The sequence below is a fragment of the Rhinatrema bivittatum genome, unplaced genomic scaffold (genome assembly GCF_901001135.1).
Source record: "Rhinatrema bivittatum unplaced genomic scaffold, aRhiBiv1.1, whole genome shotgun sequence".
In the NCBI taxonomy this organism is placed as follows: Eukaryota; Metazoa; Chordata; class Amphibia; order Gymnophiona; family Rhinatrematidae; genus Rhinatrema; species Rhinatrema bivittatum.
Genome location: NW_021820702.1, coordinates 129,250 through 154,898, shown reverse-complemented (window position 1 = coordinate 154,898; position 25,649 = coordinate 129,250). Strand labels below are relative to the sequence as shown.

Genomic DNA, 25,649 nt, shown 5'->3' with positions numbered 1-25,649 from the left:
GATCCCAATTTGCTTATCCCAAGAATAAGCAATGGATTTCTCCAAGTCCACCTTAATAATGGTTTATGGACTTTTCTTCCAAGAACTTGTCCAAACCATTTTTAAACCCAGCTATACTAACACCTTTCACCACATCCTCCAGCAAAGAATTCCAACAATAATAATTCTGAAGACTGTGTGGGTTCCAACTTAATTTTCCTGATTAGGTTTTAAAAATGAATTGATGCCTATTTATAGCTCAGATTGAAAATAATCATCCAACTGATTATCACAAGATGAAATTTAATAAATTTGTGACCTAACATGGCCAGCAACCAGTTCTCCTATTACTACAGCCAAAAGCTTGAGTAATTTGACTCATTACATCTCCCATGGGACTGGGAAGAAAATTTTATCCCAATTTATTTCTAGCATGTAAGAAAGTCCCAAATCTCATACCTTTCCTGTTGCCTTCTCTACTCTATACTCTCAACTTTGTGGCACCTAATGGGCACCTTATCTCACCTCAATTCACTGATGATTTCCATCGATGTCCATAAGAAACACATAAACCATACCTCAAACGTCTTCTCCAGGAAATGCGTATGAGACCATTCCTCCTTACTGTCCCCACCATGACCTCAAAACAGCAGCATCTGAGCCCCCAAGCCTTAGGATGCTCAGTAACACAAAAAGGAGAATTCATACTCAAAAAGACAACCCAATAAGAGGCAGGAAGGTTGGAAACTAAACACAATTACCAAAACAGGGAGAAAAATACAGGGATATGGCCCTCTGTCACCATACTCATTCCAGTTTCAGTTTAGAAAGACCCAGAGTCCTCACCCTGGAAAACAATGAACTAAGAACAGCATAGGACATGCTGCCCTTTGAAGGTTAACTCAGGAAATCCAACTAAAAAATCATGCACTGAGATGGTGGCAACGTTTTATCGACAGCCAGAGCACACCGTTTGCTTCTTCCACAAGGGAGAGCAAAAACCAAACCTCTGACTATTCATCTCCCTGTACCTCCCCAGAAACCTGGTTCACTCCTTTTAGTAGGGAATCCTGTGGTTCTTTACATCGTTATCTCCTTAACTACCTTAAGTTCACCTTTATCACTTTTCTTCACCGCTATAAATATCTTTCATTTCTACCCCTTTCTCCCTCTTCCCACTAACGTATGCATGGAATGGTAGCACATAATGTTATAACCCTGCAGGCCCACTCAGGACCTCCCCAGGGCTGTTCAATGAGGATTCAGGATAGTGTCCGTGGGTGTGGCTTAGCATGGGTTGGTGAGGACCACTGATGACAGGCTCTCCCCTTGGGCAAGCGGACTGAAGAACACAGCATTGCTGAAGCCGTTCAGGCCAGCAAAGATTCATCCCTCTCACCTCCCTCAGGTGGGCCTATTGCCTCTCTCACTGCTTCTTCCCATGGTGGGCCAGTGCCCTTCAATGAGGGCTCTGGGCAGTGTCAGTGGGCATGGACTGGCCTTCAGTAAAATAATATTACAGGAAGGGAACTGACAGAATTCTCATCTCCTTATTTCCCTTTGCAGCACTGCTCACATGGATGGGTAATTCTTATGCTGGTATCAGAATCTGCTAAGAATTCACTCTTCTGTAGCACCAACAGGGCTCCTAAATCTCTACATTGCCCAAGATAAACGGATGAGCATGACATTAAGGTTCATAAATTGAGAGCGTGCCTGATGCAGGTTTGAGCATTAAGCACCAGTCTCTGTGGAGTGAAACAAAAATAAAACAGTGGTCAGACAGATGATGATCTGGACCTGACATAGAGGCCAGGGCGGCATGTCCCAAGCTGGACACGTCTTTCTGCTCTGTGACTCTCATGGCTGCACCCAGCCTTCTTCCAAGGATTCACAGATTTCGCACTCAAACCTGTTAGACTTTTATCTTCTCTTGTACCAGCCTGGCCCAATCTACACGTTCATGGTCAGAACTGGATGTGTACAGCAGGAAACCCCATGCCTCCAGAAAAAAACTTACAGCAAATCAGAAATTACTCTGAAATCTCACACAGCAACCTGCAAGGATCCTTAACTTTTGAGACTAGGATAGAAAATTAATAATTGTTATACACGCAGGCACACGCTTCTGTACAGGGAGGAAGATGGGAACGTGAACTCACTAGTACAAGTTACATCCTATCTATGTCACCCTTACAAGGCCACCCCTTTCCACATGGAGATAAGTGACAGGCAGAGAATGTTAACCCCTAGCTCTCCAACAGAACCCTTTCCACCTGATGAAAAAGAGTCTCACTCCAAAGTGTTTATTTTAATTTCTAGGGTTCTCAGAAGCATGTGATGAACAATATTATTAACTCACAGGCTAAACCAGGGTTTCCACTATTACAGCATTGCTTTACTAGCATTAATAACTAAACACTCTGCCTGCAAATTTTCACTCAACATACAATTTAAGATTCAATGCATACATCACTCACATTTATCCTCATACTCAGTTCCTGAGTACTGTACCGCTTCACTCTCTGAGATTTACATCACTCACAATTCCGCTCACTCACAGCCCCTCAGTACTGCATCACTCTCTCTCCCCCACAGATTTCCACAAGGCTGTTGTGGCCCTTAGTTCTCCCAGCTTGCCATCCACACCCAGGAGCCCAGACTTGATTCACTGGCCACCCATAGTGCTGAGTTGTGCATTGGAAATACTACCCAGGAAAAGGGTATTTTAGTCCTTTTGGACAATATATTGAAATCCTCAGCTCAGTTTCCAGCTAACAAACATCAAAAAGAATGATAGGAATGATCCAAAAAGTAATGGAGAATAAAATAGAAAATGTAATAGTGAACCTGTATCAAGTCATATTGCAACTGCACCTTGAATAATCTGTGCTATTCTGATTTCCCCATCTCAAGAAAGACATAGCAGAAGTAGAAATGGTAAAGAGGAGTGTGAAACTAAAGAGAAAGGAGATATAGCACTTCCCCTATGAGAAAAGGCTAAAGAGGTAAGGGCTCTTCAGCTTAGGAAAGAGAAGGCTGAGAGGTGACAGGACAGAAGTTTATAAAATCATGAGTGGGGTGGGTCATGTAAATAAAGGATGCTTATTTACTCTTTCAAATAATATCAAAACAAGGGGACCCTCTATGAAGCTAACAGCCAGCAGATTCAGAACAAATCACAGGAAGCACTTTGTCACTCGGCTGTGGAATCCGCTGCCAGAGGACGTGATCAAGGCGACGGGCACAGCAGGGTTTAAAGGAGGTTGGGGCAAGTTCCTGCAGGAAAAGTCCGTTAACACATTATTAGCCAGGTGGACTCCAAAAAAGCCACTGCTTATCCCTGGGAGTGAGTATCAGGATTTAGAGCTAGTTTATGGCATCTGCCTCTTGCTTGTAACCTGGAGAGACCACTACGAGAGACAAGATGTTGGACATGCTGGACCTTGCTCTGACCCAGCCTGACACTCCTTAAGTTCTTAATAAAGGCTGGCAAGAATTTTTCTGAGTCACTTTACAGACGGAAGGGAAAACATTATTTCTGGGGACAGGAGCAAAACAGAAACCTGAGATAATTGTTTTACTTTGGTATTTATGGTGGATCGGACATTTATTTTATTTATTTATTTAAAGTTTTTTCTATACCGACTTTCCAATAACAGAATTATTGATCAATTCGGTTTACATTTTGAACAATAACAGTGACAAGCAAATGTCTTACAGAGAACAGGAAGAATAACTTGGAAATGAATATATGGGGTTAAACAAAGAAATACAATATACATAGCCTAATATAGGCAGAGGCAGATAACTTCTGTGTGGGGTTGATTATAGCTTTTAAGACTGTCAGGAGGTTGGGAATTGCATTTTGTACTTTTGGGCTGCCAAGGAGTTAAAGTTGAAGAATTCTTTGGGGAATTCTTTGTGATGATCTATGGAGTTCTTTGTGTTGTTCTATGGGGTATTGAATAGGGGTTCAAAGAGTTTTTAGAATTGAACTTGTCTAGTTCTTGTGTAGTTCTCTTATAGGTTGTTGACAATAGCTGATGTTCTTATATAGTTCTCTTATGGTTTGATAGAAAATGATTTAAAGGGGGACCTTGGCAGAGAAGCTTGCGCTGTCTGATGTTATGGAAAAGCTTGGTGGAAGAGCCAAGTTTTAAGCCTTTTTTTGAAAATAATGGGGCATTGCACTGATTTGAGTTCCGGCGGGAGCGTATTCCAGAGTTTCGGACCAGCTGTGGAGAATGCTCTTTTACTTAAAGCTGATTTCATTGGTGGTATCTGGAGATTGTTTCGGTAGGCATGTCTCACTGGTCTAGTAGAGGTGTGGAGTTGGAGAGGGGTTTTGAGCATGAGTGGGGCTAGGTTGTGTAGTGCTTTGTGTATTGATGAGAGCACTTTGAAGAGTATTCTGAAATTGACGGGCAGCCAGTGTAGGCTTTTTAAAATGGGTGAGATGTGGTCTCTTTTGTTGGTCTTGGTTAGGATCCTTGCCGAAGCGTTTTGCAACATCTGTAATGGTTTTAAGGCGTTTGCTGGTAGGCCTACTAGAAGAGAGTTGCAGTAATCTATTTTCGTGAGTATGATCGCTTGTAGAACCAATCGGAAATCTTGAAAATGGAGTAGTGGTCTGAGTCTTTTTAAGACTTGTAATTTGAAGAATCCGTCCTTTACTATGTTATTGATGAGCGCTCTGTAATTCATTTGGTGATCAAGTATAACTCCTAGATTTCTGACTTGTGGTGAAAAAGTTATTTGGGTGGATAAGTTGGTGCTGGGAAGTGAGTAGGTTCCATCTTGAGAAATGAGTAGGTATTCTGTTTTGTTTTGATTGAGGATAAGATTTAGGCTTGTGAGTAAGTTATTGATGGCTTGTTGGCATGTGTTCCAGAAATCCAGAGTTTTTTGGAGTGATTCGGTGATGGGGATTAGAATCTGTACATCGTCTGCGTATAAGTAGTGGATGAGTTTGAGGTTGAGCAGAAGTTGGCAGAGTGGTAGGAGGTATATATTGAATAAGGTTGGTGAGAGTGATGATCCCTGAGGGACTCCCAAGTCGCAGGTGATTGGTTGAGATTCTTCCTTGTTGACCTTGACTTTATATTGTCTGTTCTTAAGGAACGATTTGAACCAGTTGAGAGCTGTATCTCTAATTCCAATGTCTGACAGACGATCTATTAATGTGTTATGATTGACCGTATCAAATGCTGCTGATAGGTCTAGTAAGATGAGTAGACAAGGACATCTTTTTTCAAGATTCAGTAATATGGAATCCGTTAAGGAGATTAGGAGGGTTTCTGTGCTTCTAGATTGGCGGAAACCAAACTGGGCTGGAGAGAGAATGTTGTTATCATTTAGGTATTCTGTGAGTTGTTTGTTTGCTACTCGTTCTAGGATTTTAGCGATGAACGGTAGATTAGCTATTGGGCGAAAGTTGGAAGGTATATCTGGTGAGAGGTTGGGTTTTTTCAGGAGTGGCTTTATGATTGCCATTTTGAGAGAGTCTGGGACTAGCCCTTGGGATAGGGAGCAGTTGATGATTTGTGCAATGGGTTTGGATATGGTTTTAGCGCATGAGATGAGGAGATTGATGGGAATGGTATCCTGAGGATGTGAGGAGGGTTTGATTTTTTTTAGGATATTTTCTATCTCTAAAGAGGCAGTCATTTCGAATTCTCTCAGGCATGTCTTTTGTGATGGGGAGGTAATATGTGGTGTGACTGGTGTAAAATTGTTGTTGTTCTTGGACTGCATTAGTAGGTTTGGGATCTTATTCTTGAAGTAAATTGCAAGTTCTTCTGCTTTACTTGCCGCTTTATCATCTGGTATGTCTGTCGATGGCGGTTTCGTGAGGGATGAGATAAGTGAGAAGAGCGCTCTGGGGTCAAAGATGAAGTGGTGTATTTTTTGTGAGTAGAAATCTCTTTTTGCTTGGAGGATGGATGTTCTGTATAGGTGCATCGTGGACTTGAATGTCGAGAGGTTAGAAGCTGTTGGATTTTTACGCCAGTGAAGTTCTTTTTTTCTGAGCTCCTGTTTTATGGATTTTAGTTGTGGTGTGTACCAGGGGGTTTTTTTGTCTTTATTTGTTCGGGCAGCTTTGGTGATAGTTGGGCATGAAGTATCGGCCACTTTTTTGGTGATGTTGTCCCAGGATAATATGGCTGAGTCCGCGTTTGTGAGGTCCAGATTGTTAAGTTCAGTAGTTAGGCTGTTGTTGATTGTCTCCTGGCTGCATATTTTCCTGAATTGGATAGTGTTATTTAGCTTTTTTGGAGGAGTAGGTAGGTTTATTTTTAGTACAGTGTTGATCAGTTTATGGTCCGACCAAGGGATTGTGAGGCATGTGGGGTGAGAGGAGGAAGAAAGTTGCTGATTTATGAAAATGAGGTCCAGCGTATGGCCTGCTTTGTGGGTAGGATCTTTAATTAGTTGTTTAAAACCCATGAAGTTTAGTGTATTTAGGAATGTTTCACAGCTCGGAGAGAGCGGAGATACATCCACGTGAAGATTAAAGTCCCCCAGGAGTATCGCTGGTGTGTCAGTATTAATGTGCTTGGTTATATTTTCAATCAAAGGTGAAGGATCAGATTCTAGGTAACCTGGGGTAGCGTATATGAGACCAATTTGTATGTGGGCAGCTTTAAATACTGCGAATTCCAGGGAGTGTGATGATATAGTAGTTTTTAGCTCCATTCCCAATGATTTTCTTGCTGCAAGGAGGAGACCGCCTCCTCGTTTTTTGAGTCTAGGAATAGAGAATATGTTGTGCGAGTGCGTAGGGAGTTGGTTGATAATGGCGATGTCTTCTGGTTTTAACCATGTTTCAGTGACTGCAAAAAGGTCAGTGTTTGTTTCTAGCAGGTAGTCATGCAGTAGGTGGGTTTTCTTAGTCAAAGACTGTGCGTTCAACAGTGATAAGGTGAAGAGTGAGAGGCCGAGTAGTTGGTTTAGGGGTGAAATGATGATAGGAATGAGTCTTTTTTGTAAGGATTGTGGTGTAGCTTGTTTTTTTGTTGTGAATCTCCTGAAATTGTGGATGATGGGAATAGTTGATAAAGTCATGTTTGGTTGTGTGAGTAGTATAGTTTAGGTTCGCTGTGCTTAATTTAGATGAGGTCCTTTGAATTGGTGGTAGGATAGTATAATGATAACCCTGGGGTGTAGATTCTGATTGGCGGTGATGAAGATATAATATGCTTGCTGAAGGCTTGCAGTAGTACGGGTTGATGTTGTGAGTTGTTCTGTACTTACTGCAATTGTCCAATGGTTGCTTTAGTAGGATGGTGATGCTCCAGATGTCTGCACTCAGGTCTGCACTAAGGGGCGCACAAAGGGGCAGGCCCCTTTGTCGCGCTCCTTCGGCGCGCGACGCCCGGCGCGCGACGCCGTGGACTGCAGGTCCTTTTAAATCCTGCCGGTCCCTGGTCGCTGACGTCACCCCTGCGCCCGGCGGGGCGGGCCTCGGTGCGTCGGGTCTGGTGGGGGTGGGGGCTCGCAGCCCTGCAGTCTGAGGAGGCCGGTTCACGGAGGAAGCAGGCCGGATCGCGGGACGCGTGGCGGGCAATCAGGTAAGTTAGGCCGGGTAAGAAAAGGCTGGTGGCCGGCGTGGGAGCCCGGTTGGGGAAGGCGGAACAAGGAGGCCTTACCCCGACGGGCTTTCAGCGCCGGCTGCGCAGGCCCAGTTCACCGATCTTCCCGTCGAAAAGAGGGAGACGCCGGGGACTGCAGGTCCTTTTAAATCCTGCCGGTCCCTGGTCGCTGACGTCACCCCTGCGCCCGGCGGGGCGGGCCTCGGTGCGTCGGGTCTGGTGGGGGTGGGGGCTCGCAGCCCTGCAGTCTGAGGAGGCCGGTTCACGGAGGAAGCAGGCCGGATCGCGGGACGCGTTGCGGGCAATCAGGTAAGTTAGGCCGGGTAAGAAAAGGCTGGTGGCCGGCGTGGGAGCCCGGTTGGGGAAGGCGGAACAAGGAGGCCTTACCCCGACGGGCTTTCAGCGCCGGCTGCGCAGGCCCAGTTCACCGATCTTCCCGTCGAAAAGAGGGAGACGCCGGGGACTGCAGGTCCTTTTAAATCCTGCCGGTCCCTGGTCGCTGACGTCACCCCTGCGCCCGGCGGGGCGGGCCTCGGTGCGTCGGGTCTGGTGGGGGTGGGGGCTCGCAGCCCTGCAGTCTGAGGAGGCCGGTTCACGGAGGAAGCAGGCCGGATCGCGGGACGCGTTGCGGGCAATCAGGTAAGTTAGGCCGGGTAAGAAAAGGCTGGTGGCCGGCGTGGGAGCCCGGTTGGGGAAGGCGGAACAAGGAGGCCTTACCCCGACGGGCTTTCAGCGCCGGCTGCGCAGGCCCAGTTCACCGATCTTCCCGTCGAAAAGAGGGAGACGCCGGGGACTGCAGGTCCTTTTAAATCCTGCCGGTCCCTGGTCGCTGACGTCACCCCTGCGCCCGGCGGGGCGGGCCTCGGTGCGTCGGGTCTGGTGGGGGTGGGGGCTCGCAGCCCTGCAGTCTGAGGAGGCCGGTTCACGGAGGAAGCAGGCCGGATCGCGGGACGCGTTGCGGGCAATCAGGTAAGTTAGGGCCGGGTAAGAAAAGGCTGGTGGCCGGCGTGGGAGCCCGGTTGGGGAAGGCGGAACAAGGAGGCCTTACCCCGACGGGCTTTCAGCGCCGGCTGCGCAGGCCCAGTTCACCCGATCTTCCCGTCGAAAAGAGGGAGACGCCGGGGACTGCAGGTCCTTTTAAATCCTGCCGGTCCCTGGTCGCTGACGTCACCCCCTGCGCCCGGCGGGGCGGGCCTCGGTGCGTCGGGTCTGGTGGGGGTGGGGGCTCGCAGCCCTGCAGTCTGAGGAGGCCGGTTCACGGAGGAAGCAGGCCGGATCGCGGGACGCGTTGCGGGCAATCAGGTAAGTTAGGCCGGGTAAGAAAAGGCTGGTGGCCGGCGTGGGAGCCCGGTTGGGGAAGGCGGAACAAGGAGGCCTTACCCCGACGGGCTTTCAGCGCCGGCTGCGCAGGCCCAGTTCACCGATCTTCCCGTTAGGGGTTACCACCCAGGAAAAAGATCTAAGCGTCATAATGGACAATACACTGAAATAGTTGGCCCAGTGTGCTCATTTGAACTGGAAGCATGCCGACGGAGGAACTGGAAGCATGCCGACGGAGGAAGCACCAAGGACATGGGAGGAGGACAGCAGGACTGGGCCATGCACAAGTGAAAAGCGCATGAAATTCATTCTAGGATGCTACGGGAGGTGAAGGAACTGCTTGCTTGAACATTGCAGCAGGAATTGTTTAAGGGTGAAGCGTAATCTCACCAAAGCCGCACTCATGCACACTATGTGGGAGGAGAAGAGCATTTACTGAGGGCTTACAAATTTTGGGAATGTGTTGGCTGGGAGTAAGGGGCTATAACTGACAGCCTATAAACTTATGATGTGTGTTTGTTTCGGTCTAGGATTAAGTTCCCCAGTTCTTCAGAAGATGGAAATGGTTATCATAGACTGGAAACTGTGCATGGAGTGGCTTTTGAAAATAACAAGGAACATGCTGTGCGCTGCTTATGATCGTGGAGGATATGACCCCTGCCAGGTTATCCCTCATTTTCAGTAATACTATATGCTTTTATTCATTCATGATTGCTAGTTACTACTCACCTTTCTCAATACACAATTCACCCAAATAATATCAGCAAATAAATAGAGGAGAACAGGAGCTTCACAATAAGAAAGGTGTCAACAACTTAAAACTGCAGCACATAAATCACATTACAAGGTGCAACTCGAGGTCTAACTATATAACTACATCAAGAAACTCTGGTACAGATTGCAACACTATAGCAAACATACAAGCAGCTAACTCTGAAAATAAATAATCCAGAGCAAAGCGTTAGATTGTATCAACATCTGTGATAGCATGCTTTCCACCTGGCTGTGCTGTGCGCTTGGAATAGACTTCCTGAGCTGCTGCGCTGGGTGCTTGGAATAGACTTCTTGAGCTGTTGCACTATGTGCTTGTAATAGACTTCCTGAGCTGCTGCGCTGGGTGCTTGGAATAGACTTCTTGAGCTGTTGCACTATGTGCTTGTAATAGACTTCCTGAACTGCTGTGCTTTGCACTTGGAATAGACTTCCTGAGCTGCTGAGCCATGTGTTAGTAATAGACTTCCTGAGATGCTGCACTTTGAACTTGGAATAGATTTCCTAAATCGCTGTGCTGCACCCTTGGAATAGACTTCCTGAACTGTTGCACTGTGTGCTTGGAATAGATTTCCTGAGCTACTGCTCCATGCAGTTGGAATAGACTTCCTCAGCTGCTTCACCATGTATTTGGAATAGGCTACCTGAGCTGCTGTGCTGTGTTTGGAATAGACTTCCTGAGCTGCTGCACTGTGAGCCTGGAATAGACTTCCTGACCTGCTGCACCATGCTCATGGAGTAGACTTCCTGACCTGATGCATCATGCTCTTGGAATAGACTTCTTCAGCTGCTGCATTGTATGCTTGGAATTGACTTCCTGAACTGCTGCTCCATGCTCTTGGAGTAGACTTCTTGATCTGCTAAACCGTGTGCTTGGAATAGACTTCCTGAGCTGCTGCTCCATGCAGTTGGAATACTTCCTGAGTTGCATTGCCGTGCCTTTGGAATACACTTCCTTAGCTTCTGCACTGTGTGCTTGGAATAGTCTTCCTGAGCTGCTGCTCCATTCATTTGCAATACTTTCTGAGTTGCATTGCCATGCATTTGGAATAGACTTCCTGAGCTGCTGCACCATGCTCTTGGAATAGTCTTCTTCAGCTACTGCACTGTGTGCTTGGAACAGACTTCCTCAGCTGCTGCACCATGTATTTGGAATAGGCTACCTGAGCTGCTGTGCTGTGTTTGGAATAGACTTCCTGAGCTGCTGCACTGTGAGCCTGGAATAGGCTTCCTGAGCTGCTGCACCTTGTGTTTGGAATAGATGTCCTGACCTGATGCACCATGCTCTTGGAATAGACTTCTTCAGCTGCTGCACTGTATGCTTGGAATTGACTTCCTGAACATCTGCTCCATGCTCTTGGAATAGCCTTCCTGAGCTGCTAAACCATGCGCTTGGAATAGACTTCCTGAGCTGCTGCTCCATGCAGTTGGAATACTTCCTGAGCTGCTAAACCGTGTGCTTGGAATAGACTTCCTGATCTGTTGCACCATGCTCTTGGAGTAGACTTCCTGACCTGATGCACCATGCTCTTGGAATAGACTTCTTCAGCTACTGCACTGTATGCTTGGAATTGACTTCCTGAGCTGCTGCACCATGCTCTTGGAATAGACTTCCTCAGCTACTGCACTGTGTGATTGGAACAGACTTCCTCAGCTGCTACACCATGTTTTTGGAATAGGCTACCTGAATGCTGTGCTGTGTTTGGAATAGACTTCCTGATCTGCTGCACCTTGTGTTTGGAATAGACATCCTGACCTGCTGCACCATGCTCTTGGAATAGACTTCCTTAGCTGCTGCACTGTATGCTTGGCATTGACTTCCTGAACTGCTGCTCCATGCTTTTGGAATAGCCTTCATGAGCTGCTAAACCGTGTGCTTGGAATAGACTTCCTGAGCTGCTAAACCGTGCGCTTGGAATTGACTTCCTGACCTTCTGCACCATGCTCTTGGAATAGACTTCTGCAACTGCTGCAACATACACTTGGAATTGACTTCCTGACCTGCTGTACTGTATGCTTCGAACAGACTTCATGAGCTGCTGCACTGTACACTTAAAATGGACTTCCTGAGCTGCTCTGCCATAAACTTGGAATAGACTTCCTGACCTGCTGTACTGTGTGCTTGGAATTGACTTCCTGAGCTTTTGTGCCTTGCTCCCTCTCTCACCTTAAATCCCATCTAAAAACCCTCCTTCATTACTGAGGCTACTTTTATATCTTAGGCCCTGAGTATCATGCTTAAAGGTTCATTAATTTTTAACCATTGTCTTAATAAATGAAATTCCCAAGACTCTTTTGCCCTAGATATTTGTCTTGATTAGACTGTAAGCACTACGAAGCAGGGACTGTCTCATATATGTTTTTGTACAGTGCTGCATACATCAAGTAGCGCTATAGAAGTGTTAAGTAGTAATATAGTAGAGACTGATTCATTCATACAGGTCTTCCTACCAGTGACAGATTTAGGATTTCACTGCCCCTAGGCACTATTGGTGCTGTCACCTCCATATCCTTCCTGAATGAGGGACAGTAGAGCAGAAGGGCTAAGGCACAGCCTTCTTTGCTTCTCCTCCCCTCACGAGAAGGAATTTCTCTATGGTCGTCCAGAATAAGTGCGAGGGAGAGGGCAAGATAAACACAGGAGGATTCTCACAGAGAAAGAACTTCTCTCAGCTTGCAGAGCAGACTTCACTGCCACTTAATGAGGGCGTCTAACAGTTATTCACAACACCCTCAAAACCTTAACTAGCCAGAGTGCAGGAGCAAAATCAAACATCACTCATTAGCACAAAAATAGGAAGGCACGTAAAGCCCACTGTGATCTGAGGCGCGTTGGCACCCCCGAGGACGCAGACTGAATGAGAAGTGATGTAAGAAAGCTGGCAGAGTGCTTGGCGGTAAGTGGCAGTGTAGAGTCATGCATGCATTTAGACTGCTTTTCAATGGTACTTTGTTATGGTAGTATTGTAATGTGTCATGAAGGGAGTTATCAAAGTCCCTTCTGGGCCTCAGTGCTCTGCTTCCTCTTCCAGCAACTCCCCTGCAATGGAGAAACCAGGAGGAGGATGGGGGTCGGTGTGAAGTGAGGCTGCCGCAGGCAGAGCAGGACCACCTTGCCCCCCTAACTCTGCCTCCCCTCTCCTGTCACTGAGGCACGGGAAGAAAGAGCCCTTATTCTCTCTGCTCCAGTCCATCCTGGGGGAAAGAGGAAAGACAGGAGGGGGAAGAGCTGGAGCAGAGAAGCTCTTCTCTGCTTTGCTGGGTCAGATCCAACCCTCCTCTCCCCCAGCAGGAACAAAGCAGGAGCACAGCTTTGAAGCTGGTAAGCAATTTGTGGGGAGAAAGAAAAGGTGAATGCTGAAGAGGTGGTGAAGAAGATAGGAAACTAAAATGCAGAACTTGCAGGTCAGAGTCTCAGAACTGCTCACCGTTCCATGAGGAGAACCGACCCCGTAGGCGAGCAGAACTCCTGAAGTTCGACACCTGCATGTGACAAAGGGATAGGGAAGAGGCCTTTACATTCTTCAGCACCAGAGAACCTTTAGAGGAGAAGAAGAAGCCTTTTTCAGAGGGACTGGCCACACCTTCACTAAAATATACCCAGCTGCTGCCAGTATCAATTAAAAAGGAGCTTGAGCATTTTTAACTAGATCATGGGGGAAAGCTGAGAGTCACTCAGGAGCACATGGTTCAAAATAAGATATCTACAAAGGATACCATTACAAAAGAGAATTCAGTGTGTCCTGACAGTAAGGATTTACTTATTTATTCAGTTTATGTACCACCCAATTAAAGTAAGACCAGTTGCAAGGGTAAAAGTTTGCATGAAGCATTGGCAATGTTTAAAATACCATTTTGGCAGCCTAGATAAAATGTATTCTATGTATTTTAAAATAAGTCAAAGGGAGACCAAACGACTGCCAACATGGTTTAATCAGGTAAAGAAGGCAGTGAAAACTAAAAGGGAATCATTCAAAAAATGGAAAGCAGGCCCAAATAATAAAAAATAGGCAAGAATATAAGCACTGGCAAGATAGATGTAAAACAGTAGACAGGTCAAGACAAACTTTGAGGAAAAACTTGCCAGTGAGGAAAAAATAATAACTTCTTTTTAGTACATTTGAAGCAAAAAGACTATGAGCGAGTCATTTGGGCTACTAGATGATCAAGGAACAAAAGGGGTGCTCAGGGAGGATGAGGAAATAGCAGAAAAACTGAATTAGTTTTTTGCCTTTGTCTTTACAGAGGAGGATGCTGGGAGCATACCTACTCTGAAAACATTTTTTTAATGGTGGAGATTTTGAGCAGAAAAAACAAATTTCTGGCATAGTGGAGGAATTAATGGATCAGATTGACAAACTAAAGAGTAACAAATCACCAGGAGATGGCATCCAACACAGAGTTCTAAAAGAAATAAAACATGAAATTGCAAACCTGTTACTAGAAATCTGTAGCCATTAATTTAAAACAGGCACAATTCCTGAAGATTGTAAGATAGCCAATGTGTTGATGATTTGTAAATAGGGCTCCAGGGGTGATGTGGGAAACTATTGACTGGTGAGCTTAACATCAGAGCCAGGCAAAATGGTAGAAGTCATTCTTAAAAACAAAATCATTGGTCTTATATATATATATATATATTAGGGATGTTCTGTTACGAGCGCGCACGGTCGTCTCAAGCGGGTGGTGAGCCCTTGGGCCACGGCAAGACTTAGGGAGCCCCAAGCCACACCATGGGAGGTGAGCTGGGCAGGCATGGTGAGCCAGGCGGGTACAAAAGCAGGGAGTAAGGAGTGGAGTCTGACCCTCAGCTGGACCTGCACGCCCATGGCAACCAACACTGGGAAGTTGATTGATGAACGGTCCTCCGACTGTTCCCGGCCCTTTCGGACCTGCCACTGGGTACGGCAATGGGCAGCAGGCCGGACAGAGGCGAGGGCAGACAGAGTCCTTTACACTGAAGACATCTTAGACAAGGCGGGTGCAGAGACATCGAGGCAAGGACTGGTGCAGAGACATCAAAAGCAAGGGCTGGTGCAGAGACATCAAAGGCAAGGGCTGGAAAGAGACATGGGCACTGTCCCTCAGGGCGCCCTACTCAGCCCACCCACGGGACTGAGTCGCGGACCACCCCGTCCCATACGCACCCTACTCAACCCAGGAAGGCTGGTCGCGGACCACGCTGAGAGCGGGAGAGCACTAGGAAGACAAAGCAGAAGATGACAGCACTCCAGGCAGGTACGCTGCACTCCAGGCAGCTCTAGGCAGGAACATCAGGGAAAAGCAGGAACTGGATCAAGCAAAGGATCAGGAACAGACATCAGGGAACACGTCAAGGCAGACATCAGGTAACATCAGGTAGCAGACATCCGGACAGAGACAGGACAAGGCACCATCAACACAAGCAAGACCACGGATGACCTGGATCGAGGAGAAGGTACAGACGACTGTAGTACTCAATCCGAAGGCAAGTTGCAAGTGACAAGAGAGTCCTTATATACTGGAGGTTGTAGGCAACTCCCTGGGAGGAGTTTGCCAGGACTGCCCCTCGCTGGCCCTATAACTGGGGTAGAGAGCTGCGGGCCAGCCCCTAGGGAGAAGGGCGTCGCCAAACAGGAAGTCCAAACAGCCGAGCAAGCCACAGGCAGGCCTCAGGAACAGCTAGGCCTCCCAGGCCCTGGAGCAAGTCCTGGATGGTGTACAGGCGAGGCCCTGGCTTCGAAGCGGCCTCCGGAGGGAAGGTAAGATACCTCCTGTAGCGCAGCAACAGGGGGGATCGCAACATGTGAATCGTTTTTTGACGATTTAAAATATCGTCCAATATATTTTAAATTGTCAAAAATCATTAGAGGCGATATTTAATAGGAATTCCCCCGATTTATCGTCAAAAATCGTAAATCGGGGGAAGGGGAGGGGAGGGGGAGGGCAGGAAAATGGCACACTAAAACATCCCTAAAACCCACCCTGACCCTTTAAAATAAATCCCCCACCCTCCCGAACCCCCCCAAATTGTCTTAAATTACCTGGGGTCCAGTGGGGGGGTCCCGTTGTGATCTTCCATTCTCGGGCCACGAGTGCTTTGATAGAAAATGGCGCCGGCGCCATTTTGTTTCCTGTCCCCGACGTCACGAGCGTAGAAGATCGCTCCCGGACCCCCCCTGGACCCCCAGGGACTTTTGGCCAGCTTGGGGGGGCCTCCTGACCCCCACAAGACTTGCCAAAAGTCCAGCGGGGGTCCGGGAACGACCTCCTGCACTCGAATCGTGTTTCCGTAATGAAAAATGGCGCCGGCCGCACAGCCGGTGCCATTTTGCCGTACGGCAATTTGGCCATATGGCCGGCACTATTTTGCAAAATGGAAAATGAAAATGGCGCCGGCCATATGGCCATATTGCCGTACGGCATGGCCAGCGCCATTTTTCATTACGGCAACACGATTCGAGTGCAGGAGGTCGTTCCCGGACCCCCGCTGGACTTTTGGCAAGTCTTGTGGGGGTCAGGAGGCCCCCCCCAAGCTGGCCAAAAGTCCCTGGGGGTCCAGCGGGGGTCCGGGAGTGATCTTCTACGCTCGTGACGTCGGGGACAGGAACCAAAATGGCGCCGGCGCAACCTTTGTCCTGTCATATGACAGGGAAAGGTAGCGCCGGCGCCATTTTCTATCAACGCACTCGTGGCCCGAGAGTGGAAGATCACAACGGGACCCCCCCCACTGGACCCCAGGTAATTTAAGACATTTTGGGGGGGTTCGGGAGGGTGGGGGATTTATTTTAAAGGGTCGGGGTGGGTTTTAGGGATGTTTTAGTGTGCCGGTTTTCCCGCCCTCCCCCGATTTACGCGATATTTTAAAAAACAAAACCGCGATGATCCGATTCCCTCCCCCCCCAAGCTGAAATCGATCGTTAAGACGATCGATCACACGATACACATCTCTAATATATATATATATATATATATATATGGCTTGATGGGGAAGAGTCAACATGGTTTTAGCAAAATAAAATCTTGTATTAGCAATTTTTAGATGATGTAAATAAGCATTTGGATAAAGGTAAGCCAGCTGTGTTTGTATATTCAGAAGGCATTTGACAAAGTCCCCCAGGAGAAACTCCTCAGGAAATAATAAAGTCATGGGACTGGAGGCAGTGTCCTATTGTACTCTGCTAACAGATTAAAAAGCCAGAAACAGAGGGGAGGACTAAATGGTCAGTTTTACAAATGAAGAAAGGTCATTAATGGAGTACCACAGGGATTGGTACTGGGACCTGTACTGTTTAACGTTTTCATAAATGATCTGGAAAAGGGAATGACGAGTGAGGTGATCAAATATGTGGATCATACAAAATTATTCAAAGTTGTTAAGAGAAGCAGATTATGAGGAACTACTGAAAGACCTTGTGAGACTTGGAGACTGGGCAACTGAATGGCAGATGAGAATTAATGTAAAAAGGTGGAGAGTGATGCACATTGGGAAAAATAATCCCAGCTACAGGTAAACAATGCTGGGTTCTATATTGAGAGTCATTACCCGGGGAAAAGATCTTGGAGTCACTATGGACAAGACATTGAAATCCTTGGAGCAGTGCATAATGGCTGTGAAAAAAGCAAATAGAATATTAGGAATGATCAGAAAAGTAATGGAGAATAAACTAGACTATATCGCATTGCCTCTATATTGAGCCACAGTGTGACCACTTCGTGAGTGTTGTGCACAGTTCTGGTCACCCCCATCTCAAGAAAGACAGAGCAGAACTAGAAAAGGTGCAGAGGAGGTAACAAATGAGGAAAGGAATATCTCTTCTATGATAGTGGCTCCAGAGGTTAGGACTCTTCAGCTTGGAAAAGAAACAGCTGGGGAAGGACATGATGGAAATTTATAACATCATGACTGGCGTGGAACAGGTAAATAAAGAAGTGCATGGTTCAGAGTGATGCATCTTTGAAGGATAGTAATAGAACAGGGAATTTAGGGCATCCCAGTAAAGAGGTTACAATAAATGCTAAAAAAAAAAAAAAAAAAAAGCCCATATGCTTTAGGTAAAGAGCAAACAGAGAAGAAAGATTCCAAATTACCCTGTCAACTGATGAGCAGGTTGTTAATACAAACAACAAACTTTGAAATGTCTGAATACAAATGCTAGAAGTCTATAAAATAAGATGGGAGAGTTAGAGTGTACAGCACTGGATGAAGAGACCTGGTAGAAGGAGCATAACCAATGGGACCCTGTGATACCAGGCTACAAATTATATCGAAATGATAGGATGGATCAAATTGGTGAAGGGGTGGCAATGTATGTTAAAGAGTGCATTGAGACAAACAGGATAAAAGTTCTGCAGAAAACAAAATGTAATGTTGAATTTTTATGGATAGAAAATCCAGGTGAAAAGGTGAATAAAATAACAGTGGGGGTATTTTACCATCCACCTAGCCAGAATGATTCAGAGAAACGGAAGCTAATCTCAGTGAAACTGGAGGATGTACTAGGGCAAATTGACAAAATAAAGAGTAACAAATCACCTAGAGCAGATGGTGTACATCCCAGAGTGCTGAAAGAACTGAGAAATGAAATTGCAGACCTGCTATTGGAAATTTGTAAACTATCAATAACAACATCTATGGTACCTGAAGACTGGAGAGTTGCCAATGTAACACCAGTTTTCAAAAAGGGATCCAGTGATGATCCAGGAAATTACAGACCAGTGAATATGACATCTGTACCAAGCAAAATGGTAGAAACTATCATAAAGAACAAAACTGCTGAACACATAGATAAGCATAGTTTAATGGGACAAAGCCAGAATGGATTTAGCAAAGGGAATTCTTGCTTCACCAATTGCTACATTTTTTGAGGGTGGAAACAAACAAGTGGATAAAGGTGAGCCAGTTGATATAGTGTATCTGGATTTCCTGAAAGCATTTGACAAAGTCACTCATGAGAGACTTAGGAAATTAGAAAGTCATGGGATAGGTGGCAGTGTCCTATTATGGATTGTCCTCTGGTTAAAAGATAGAAAACAGAGAGAAGGGTTAAATGGTAAATTTTCCCAATGGAAAAGGATGAATAGTGGAGTGCCCCAGGGATCTGTTCTGGGATCACTGCTTTTTAATATATTTATAAATGACCTGGAAAAGGGAACAACAAGTGAGGTGATCAAATTTGCAGACGACACAAAATTATTCAAAGTTGTTAAATCACAAGAAGATTGTGAGAAATTGCAAGAGGACCTTGTAAACCTGGGAGACTGGGCATGCAAATGGCAAATGAAATTTAATGTGGACAAATGCCAAATGATGCACTTAGGGAAGAGAAACCCAAATTCTAGCTACAAAATGTAAGAATCAACATTAGGAGTCTTCAATCAGGAAAAGGATTTAGGTGTCATCATTGATAATACATTGAAATCTTCTGCTCAGTGTGCAGCAGCAGCCAAGAAAGCAAATAGAATGCTAGGGATTATTAGGAAAGGAATGGAGAATAAAACAGAGAATATCATAATGCCTTTGCATCACTCCATGGTGCAACCTCATCTTAAGTATTACATGCAGTTCTGGTCATCACTTCTCAAGAAAGATATAGCAGAAATAGAAAAGCTACAGAGAAGTGCAACCAAGATGATAAAGGGGATGGAACAGCGCCCCTATGAAGAAAGGCTTAAGAGCTTAGGACTCTTCAGCTTGGAGAAGAGACGGCTGAGGGGGGATATGACAGAGGTCTTTAAAATAATGAGTGGATTGGAAGGGGTAAACGCAAATTAGTTGTTTACTCTTTCAAAAATTACAAAGACTAGAGGACACATAATGAAATTACTAGGTGATCTGTTTAAGACAAACAGGAGAAAATATTTTTGTACTCAACATATAAACTCTGAAGTTTACTGTTGGAGGATGGGGAGAAAGCTATTAGTGTAGCTGGGTTTAAAAAAGGTTTAGACACATACCATTATTAAGATGGGCTTAAGAAAATCCACTGCTTATTCCTGGGATAAGCAGCATGGAATCTATTGATGTTTTGGGGTCTTGCCAGGTACTTGTGACTTGGATTGGAAACAGAATACTGAGCTTGATGGACCTTTGATCTGACTCCAGGGCTGGTGCAAGATTATATGGTACTAGAGGTGAATATTCAGACTTGTAGCCCCCTCCTCCAAATTTTCTACTGGCAGCAGCTCTAACATAGCACTTCCTCTAACCAGTGATAGGGCTCTGGCTCATCACACCTCTGGGCTTTGCACTGGCAGGATTTTGCTGCCCTCCAAATTTTGGCGCTCTGGGCAAATGCCTAGTTCACCTAATGGAAGCACCGGGACTGTCTGACTCACTATGGCAAATTTAATGTTCTTAAGGTACTTTGTCACTCTGTGAACTATCAGGCTGTGGAATCCACTGCCAGAGGACATGATCAAGGCGATGAGCATAGCGGGGTTTATAAGAGGATTGGACAAGTTCCTGGAGGAAAAGTCCATAGCACATTATTAGCCAGGGAGACTAAGGAAAGCCATCGCTGTCCCTGGGAGTGAGTAATAGGAATCAGATCTGCTTTATGGGATCTGCTGGGTGCTTGTGCCCTGGATTGGGCACTGATGGAGACAGGACGCTGAGCTCGATGGACCTTGGTCTGACCCAGCCTGGCACTTCTTAACTTCTTATGTTCTAAATAGACTCCAGGCAGGTTTACAACAAACAAAAATTAAAAAATCTTCACAACATATATAACAGAATTCGTAAGCATACTATGAAAGACAAGCATTAAATTATAGATGTATATCTTGTGATGCAGTGGTCCACTTGCCTCAGGTTAAAAAACCCCTCAGTGACATGGGATCAGTCTGAAAAAGAGAAATCCAAAGCAGAGCAGCAACACAAAAGAACTACATTTTCCAGCTTCCCTAGGGCCAAGGGGACTCTGGGTGGAACTCCAATCTCTCTGGAGCCACAGGCGATGTTTATTTATTTATTTAATACTTTTTTTTTTTATACTGGCATTCTTGGTTACATCAAACCGGTTTACATCCGAACTAAAGGTGGAAAGTACATAAAACAGGGACTGGGGAAGGGACAAAGGAGAAAAAAGGCAGAGAGGTAGCAAAAACAGATATAGAAGAGGGAGAGGGGTTTATAAACCTCTTACAGCAAACAGAACTCAGTGTGGAGGACCTGGAGACGGGCTTTACTGTGCCACAGCAGGATCCAGAGAGAGACATCAACTGAGAGAAGAACCAAGTCCCAAAGCCCAAACTCAGGCTGATGCAAAACAATGCATTAAGCCTGGCACCCAGCTTGCCAGGGCTTGGACAAACTATAGTAACTCCCCATGTAACAATGGATTCACGCATCCAAACCAGCACATAGCTAACAGTGTTCATCACATGTAAATGCCATGTAGATGAGGCTATTTGCTAATTAACCCCAATGCAAAAAATCATTGTGCGCCCAACATGTACATTTTAACATGCAAAACTTAGGAGTAAATTTTCAAAAGGATTTACAAAAGTAAATGTAATTACTATCGTAGCAATTTTCAAAAGCCATTTACTCCAGTAAGGTGCACTTACGTGACAAAAGTCCTATAGACAATTCAATGGCATATACTGTAGCAATTTTCAAAAACCCACTTACTCAAGTAAAGTACAAATACTTGAATAAAACCCAGTTTTACGCATGTAAATGTTTTTAAAAATCAGGCACTTAATGCCAGCCCAGAGATGTGTTAAATTCATGCTCCTGAAATTGCCACCAAAAAGCAAAACAATACTGCTTTTCTGTGGTTCCTCCTACTTGGTATCATCCTGATACCAAGTAGGAGGAACCACAGAAAGGAGCAGGAGCAAATAATCTTGACGGCAGTCAGGTTAGGAAAATGGATTTTCAATTTGTGAGTGTCCGTTTTCCCAACCAGCACACAGCCACATGTCCTGGGCATCCGATCCCATGGACGTGTTAGAGACGCACAATTTATCCCTAGCACATCCTTTTTAGGCCAGCAACTCATTTGCGTACTGCATCAGGTGTCCAGGAAAGGGGGATGTGCGTGCATTGAAAAAATGAATGCCTAGTTTGGATGCACATTTTTTTTTGTGCTTGCTATTGCATCGGCCTGACTGTGTTTTAGACCATGACAATATTTAAGCAGCATAGGATAGTAAATGGATAACATAAGAAAAAATAGTTCTGTCTCTTCCAAACACTCATAACTGTCTCAAATTCTAGAAGAGCTTAAATCAGAACAGCATAGGTAAAGCCTCAACTTCCAACTTCCAGGGCTTATTATTCAAAGGCTAAAGAAAAGAACCCCATTTTACTATGCTTATGTAAACTTTGATATTCAGTTATTGTCTGGATATCATTCGTTTATATGTTAAACTCCGTTATTTTAAACTTAGTTATTTATAACTTATTATACTAATTGTGTGCTTTCGCTCTCTACTCTCCCATCCTGTAAACCCCTTGTTCTTTGTAACTTTATTTTCATAGTTAATTGGTTACCCCTTGTTTCAATGTAAACCGGTACGATAAGACACCAGTCTTGAGTATCGGTATATCAAAAGTATTTAAATAAAATAAAATTTTAAATATCACTGGATATCCATGAGACTGTGTCCCACTCCCTATATAAAAATGCTTTTTTTTCTGTCTCAATCAATTTTGCCTCCTTAAGCGAAGAGCTCTTTCTGGAATGTGACTAGCCATTCTGCTAAGTACTGTGTAGCCAATCCATGTCAAGCTTTAAAAACTAAATTAAGGATCTTAAAACCTTTGTAATGACTTTGAAACAGGAGATATATGATCCCTGGGCTTCAGCTGCTGAAGAATTCATTTTGAGTGTATTTTGAATAAGTGGCTATCTATATGGAATTGTTCTTTCTTCACAACAGCACACAAGGCATTACAATGATTCAAGCTGATGCCTGGTAATTGTAGTGTGAATAAAAGTTGCTAGGTTTTCCAAAGGCTGCAGATTGTGAATCTATCTAAGCTGTAAAAAACAAGATTGTGCCACTTTGCCACTCTGAATCAGCTGCTAGTAACATATCATGAAAAGGAATAATAATAAAAATAATGCATTTGTCTGAATGCCAATACCTGAAGTCCAAAAATTGAGATGGGAGAGTCAGAGTGTATGGCACTGGATGAAGATATTGACATTATTGGTATTGCAGAGACATAGTAGAAAAAGGAGAAGCAATGGGACAATGATAGAGCAGACAGAAGTGAAGGGGTGTGGCACTATATGTGGAGGATTCAATAGGGCGAGGGTATATCATGGAATATAATGATTAGCTTAAGGTCACCATAAGAGTGCTGGTCCCCTTCTGTCATATGAATGTTCCAGCTCTCACTCCCTCTTATCCTGTTCTGCAATTTTTTGCACAATGATTTATAAATTTTTGTATTAAGTAACTTAGCATCACTAATTGTGTATATTCTGTTAATGGTGAATTTACACCTTCAATATATTATACATAGCATGAGGATTCATTAGAATCAATTAAGACAAAGAGTCTGCAATTCCATGGAGGAGTATAGCAGTGGAGTTTTACTACTGTCCACTCAAGCAGGGTGATGAAACAGATAATGAAATACTAACAGAGATTACACAGTAATAATGGGAGCTTTCAGTTATCCCAACATCTCATCAGAGCATGCAAAGGAGATTACATTCCTAGATAACATAAACGGCTGCTTCAGGACCTAGAACAGACTAGAAGTAGACTCCTTTAGACCTAGTACTCAGTGGAATGCAGGATCTGGTCCCAGGGGTAAAAGGTGGAAGAACTTCTTGGCAATAGTGATCATAATGCAGTCAAAATTGAGGTCATCACTGGAGGGAGAATAATAAATAAAACTACTGCACTAACATATACCTTTAAAAGGGTGACTGATAAAATGAGGAAACTAATTAAAAGGAAACTAAAAGGAGCAATTAAATGGGTTAAAGGTAGTATCACATACAACTTGTATGTTGACCCTTAATTCTATGTATTCAAGTGGACAAATTCAGCCATCACAATTCTTTGCTCATATTAGAAGCCCAGAGAAAATGTATTCCACAGATTTAAATAGGTTGAATAAAGGAGTGTTTGCCACAGTGTCTAAATGGTGTTATGAAAGAACCTATTAAAGTCAAAAGGGCATCCTTTAAAAAATAGAATGAAGAACCTAAAGAGGAAAATAAGAAGGCACATAAGTGCTAGCAATGTAAAACATTAATAAAGCAGGCCAAGAGAGAGTATGAGGAGAGACTTTCCAAAGAGGCAAAAGCTAATAATAAAAACGTTTTCAAGTACATTAAAAATAAGAAGCCTGCAGGGAGTCATCTGAGCCATTAGATGAGCAGGTGGTAAAAGGGGCTCGCAGAGGGGATAAGGCTATAACAGAAAAATTAAATGAATTCTTTGCTCTGGAATTTACTGTGGTAGATGTTGGGGAGATATCCATGCTGAAACCATTCTTCATAGGTGATGATGCAGAGGAAATGAAAGAAATCACTGTGAGTCTTGAGATGCTAGAGGAAACTCACAAACTAAATAGTAGCACATTTCCTGTTGGCATGCACCCCAGGTTCTAAAGAAACTCCAGTATGAAATTGCAGACCTACTACTGCTAATCTGTAGTTTATCATTCCAATCTGCTTCTGTAGCTGAAGGCTGGAGGGTAGGCAATATAATTTCAGTTTTCAAAAAGGAATCCAGAGACAATCAAAGCAACTATAGACCAGCAAGTCAGTGCTGGGTGGAAGCTATTTCTAAAAATGGAATTAATGATCATTCATATAAACACTGTTTAATGGGGAAGAGGCAGCATGGATATAGGAAATGGAGGCTGTGCTTTACTAATTTATTAGACTTCTTTGAAGGAAACTACCATATGTCCAAGATGGTAGCATAGCTGGTTGCAATGGCTTTGAAGAGCACGAGATTTCCTCTAGATATTTTCACATGGTGCTAACTTTGGAGCAAAATGCCAAAGAAAAGAAGGGCAGGGTGTTTCCCCTCCTCTCTGAATCCTTACCTGTTTGATTGATAGAAGCTTCTACTGAGACTTCTGCAGCAGTGGGGAGGTACCATGTGAGGGAGAAAGGTTGGCGTCCCTGATTTTCCTCAGTTCTGGTAGCCATGAACTGCTGCCGCTTCTGTGTTTTCACAGTGCTCCTGCCTCTCTAGTGTGCCATTCTGGGGGGCTGCTGGAGGGGAATCTTCTCATGAAGATTCATCGGGGCACTACCCATTTCTTGGGGCATTCACCCAATGTGAAGGAAGATTGGCAAGTCTAGGAAGAGCACAACGGAGACCTCTGAGGAAGATGTTGGGGTTCTCTTCTCTCTGAGGAATCTGAAAGCTGTGAACTCCACCCCCAGGCCCTTTATAGACTCAGTTTCATCAGTGTCAACCCAGCAGCCTCTGAGATGGCTTTGTTACAGGGACTGAATTTGTTCTAGTTGGAACAATTACTCTGTTATGAAAGTTTTCAGAACTTGAAGATGCTTTAGCAGAATGTAAATCCAAGACTGAGGACACACAGTATTAAAATTATATGTTACCTCTTTGAGAAGGCAGATTCTCTAGAAGAAATTATTATATATAAGAATTTGCATATAATTAATTTTCCTCAGTCTAAATTGTTATCTTCATATGAGGTGTTGAAGAAATATTTTCTGGAAATTTTTAAGTTTTTCCCTGATATGATTCCACCGAGTTCTCATGTATTTTATGTAGATGTGTTTGAAAATAAATTGCTACAGGAAAATGAGGAGAGCTTTGATGTTCTGACACCAACTGCCTGAAATTTAACCAATTATCATGCAATAACAGTAGATGAGATGAAGACTAGAGCAGCTCTGGTTTTCTTCCTGCCCATGGACTTGGAGAGGAATTTGATTCTTCAAACTTTCTTCAAGAAAGAAATATGCCTATTTTTGAAACCACTGGTTAGGATTTTTCCTGACGTATCTAAAGCTATACAAGCAACTAGGAAAAGATTAATTGCTC

General features: G+C 44.5%; 1 protein-coding gene across 1 annotated transcript in view; it reads left to right on the top strand.

The window, feature by feature from the left end:
- Positions 1 to 25,649, top strand: part of LOC115081974 (DNA-directed RNA polymerase II subunit RPB1-like) — an 83,376-nt gene that overhangs the window by 20,339 nt on the left and 37,388 nt on the right. Inside the window, exon 4 of the mRNA XM_029586213.1 lies at positions 9,425 to 9,558. Within this exon, the coding sequence (XP_029442073.1) occupies positions 9,425 to 9,558 (134 nt within the window). The remainder of the gene's footprint in view (positions 1 to 9,424; positions 9,559 to 25,649) is intronic.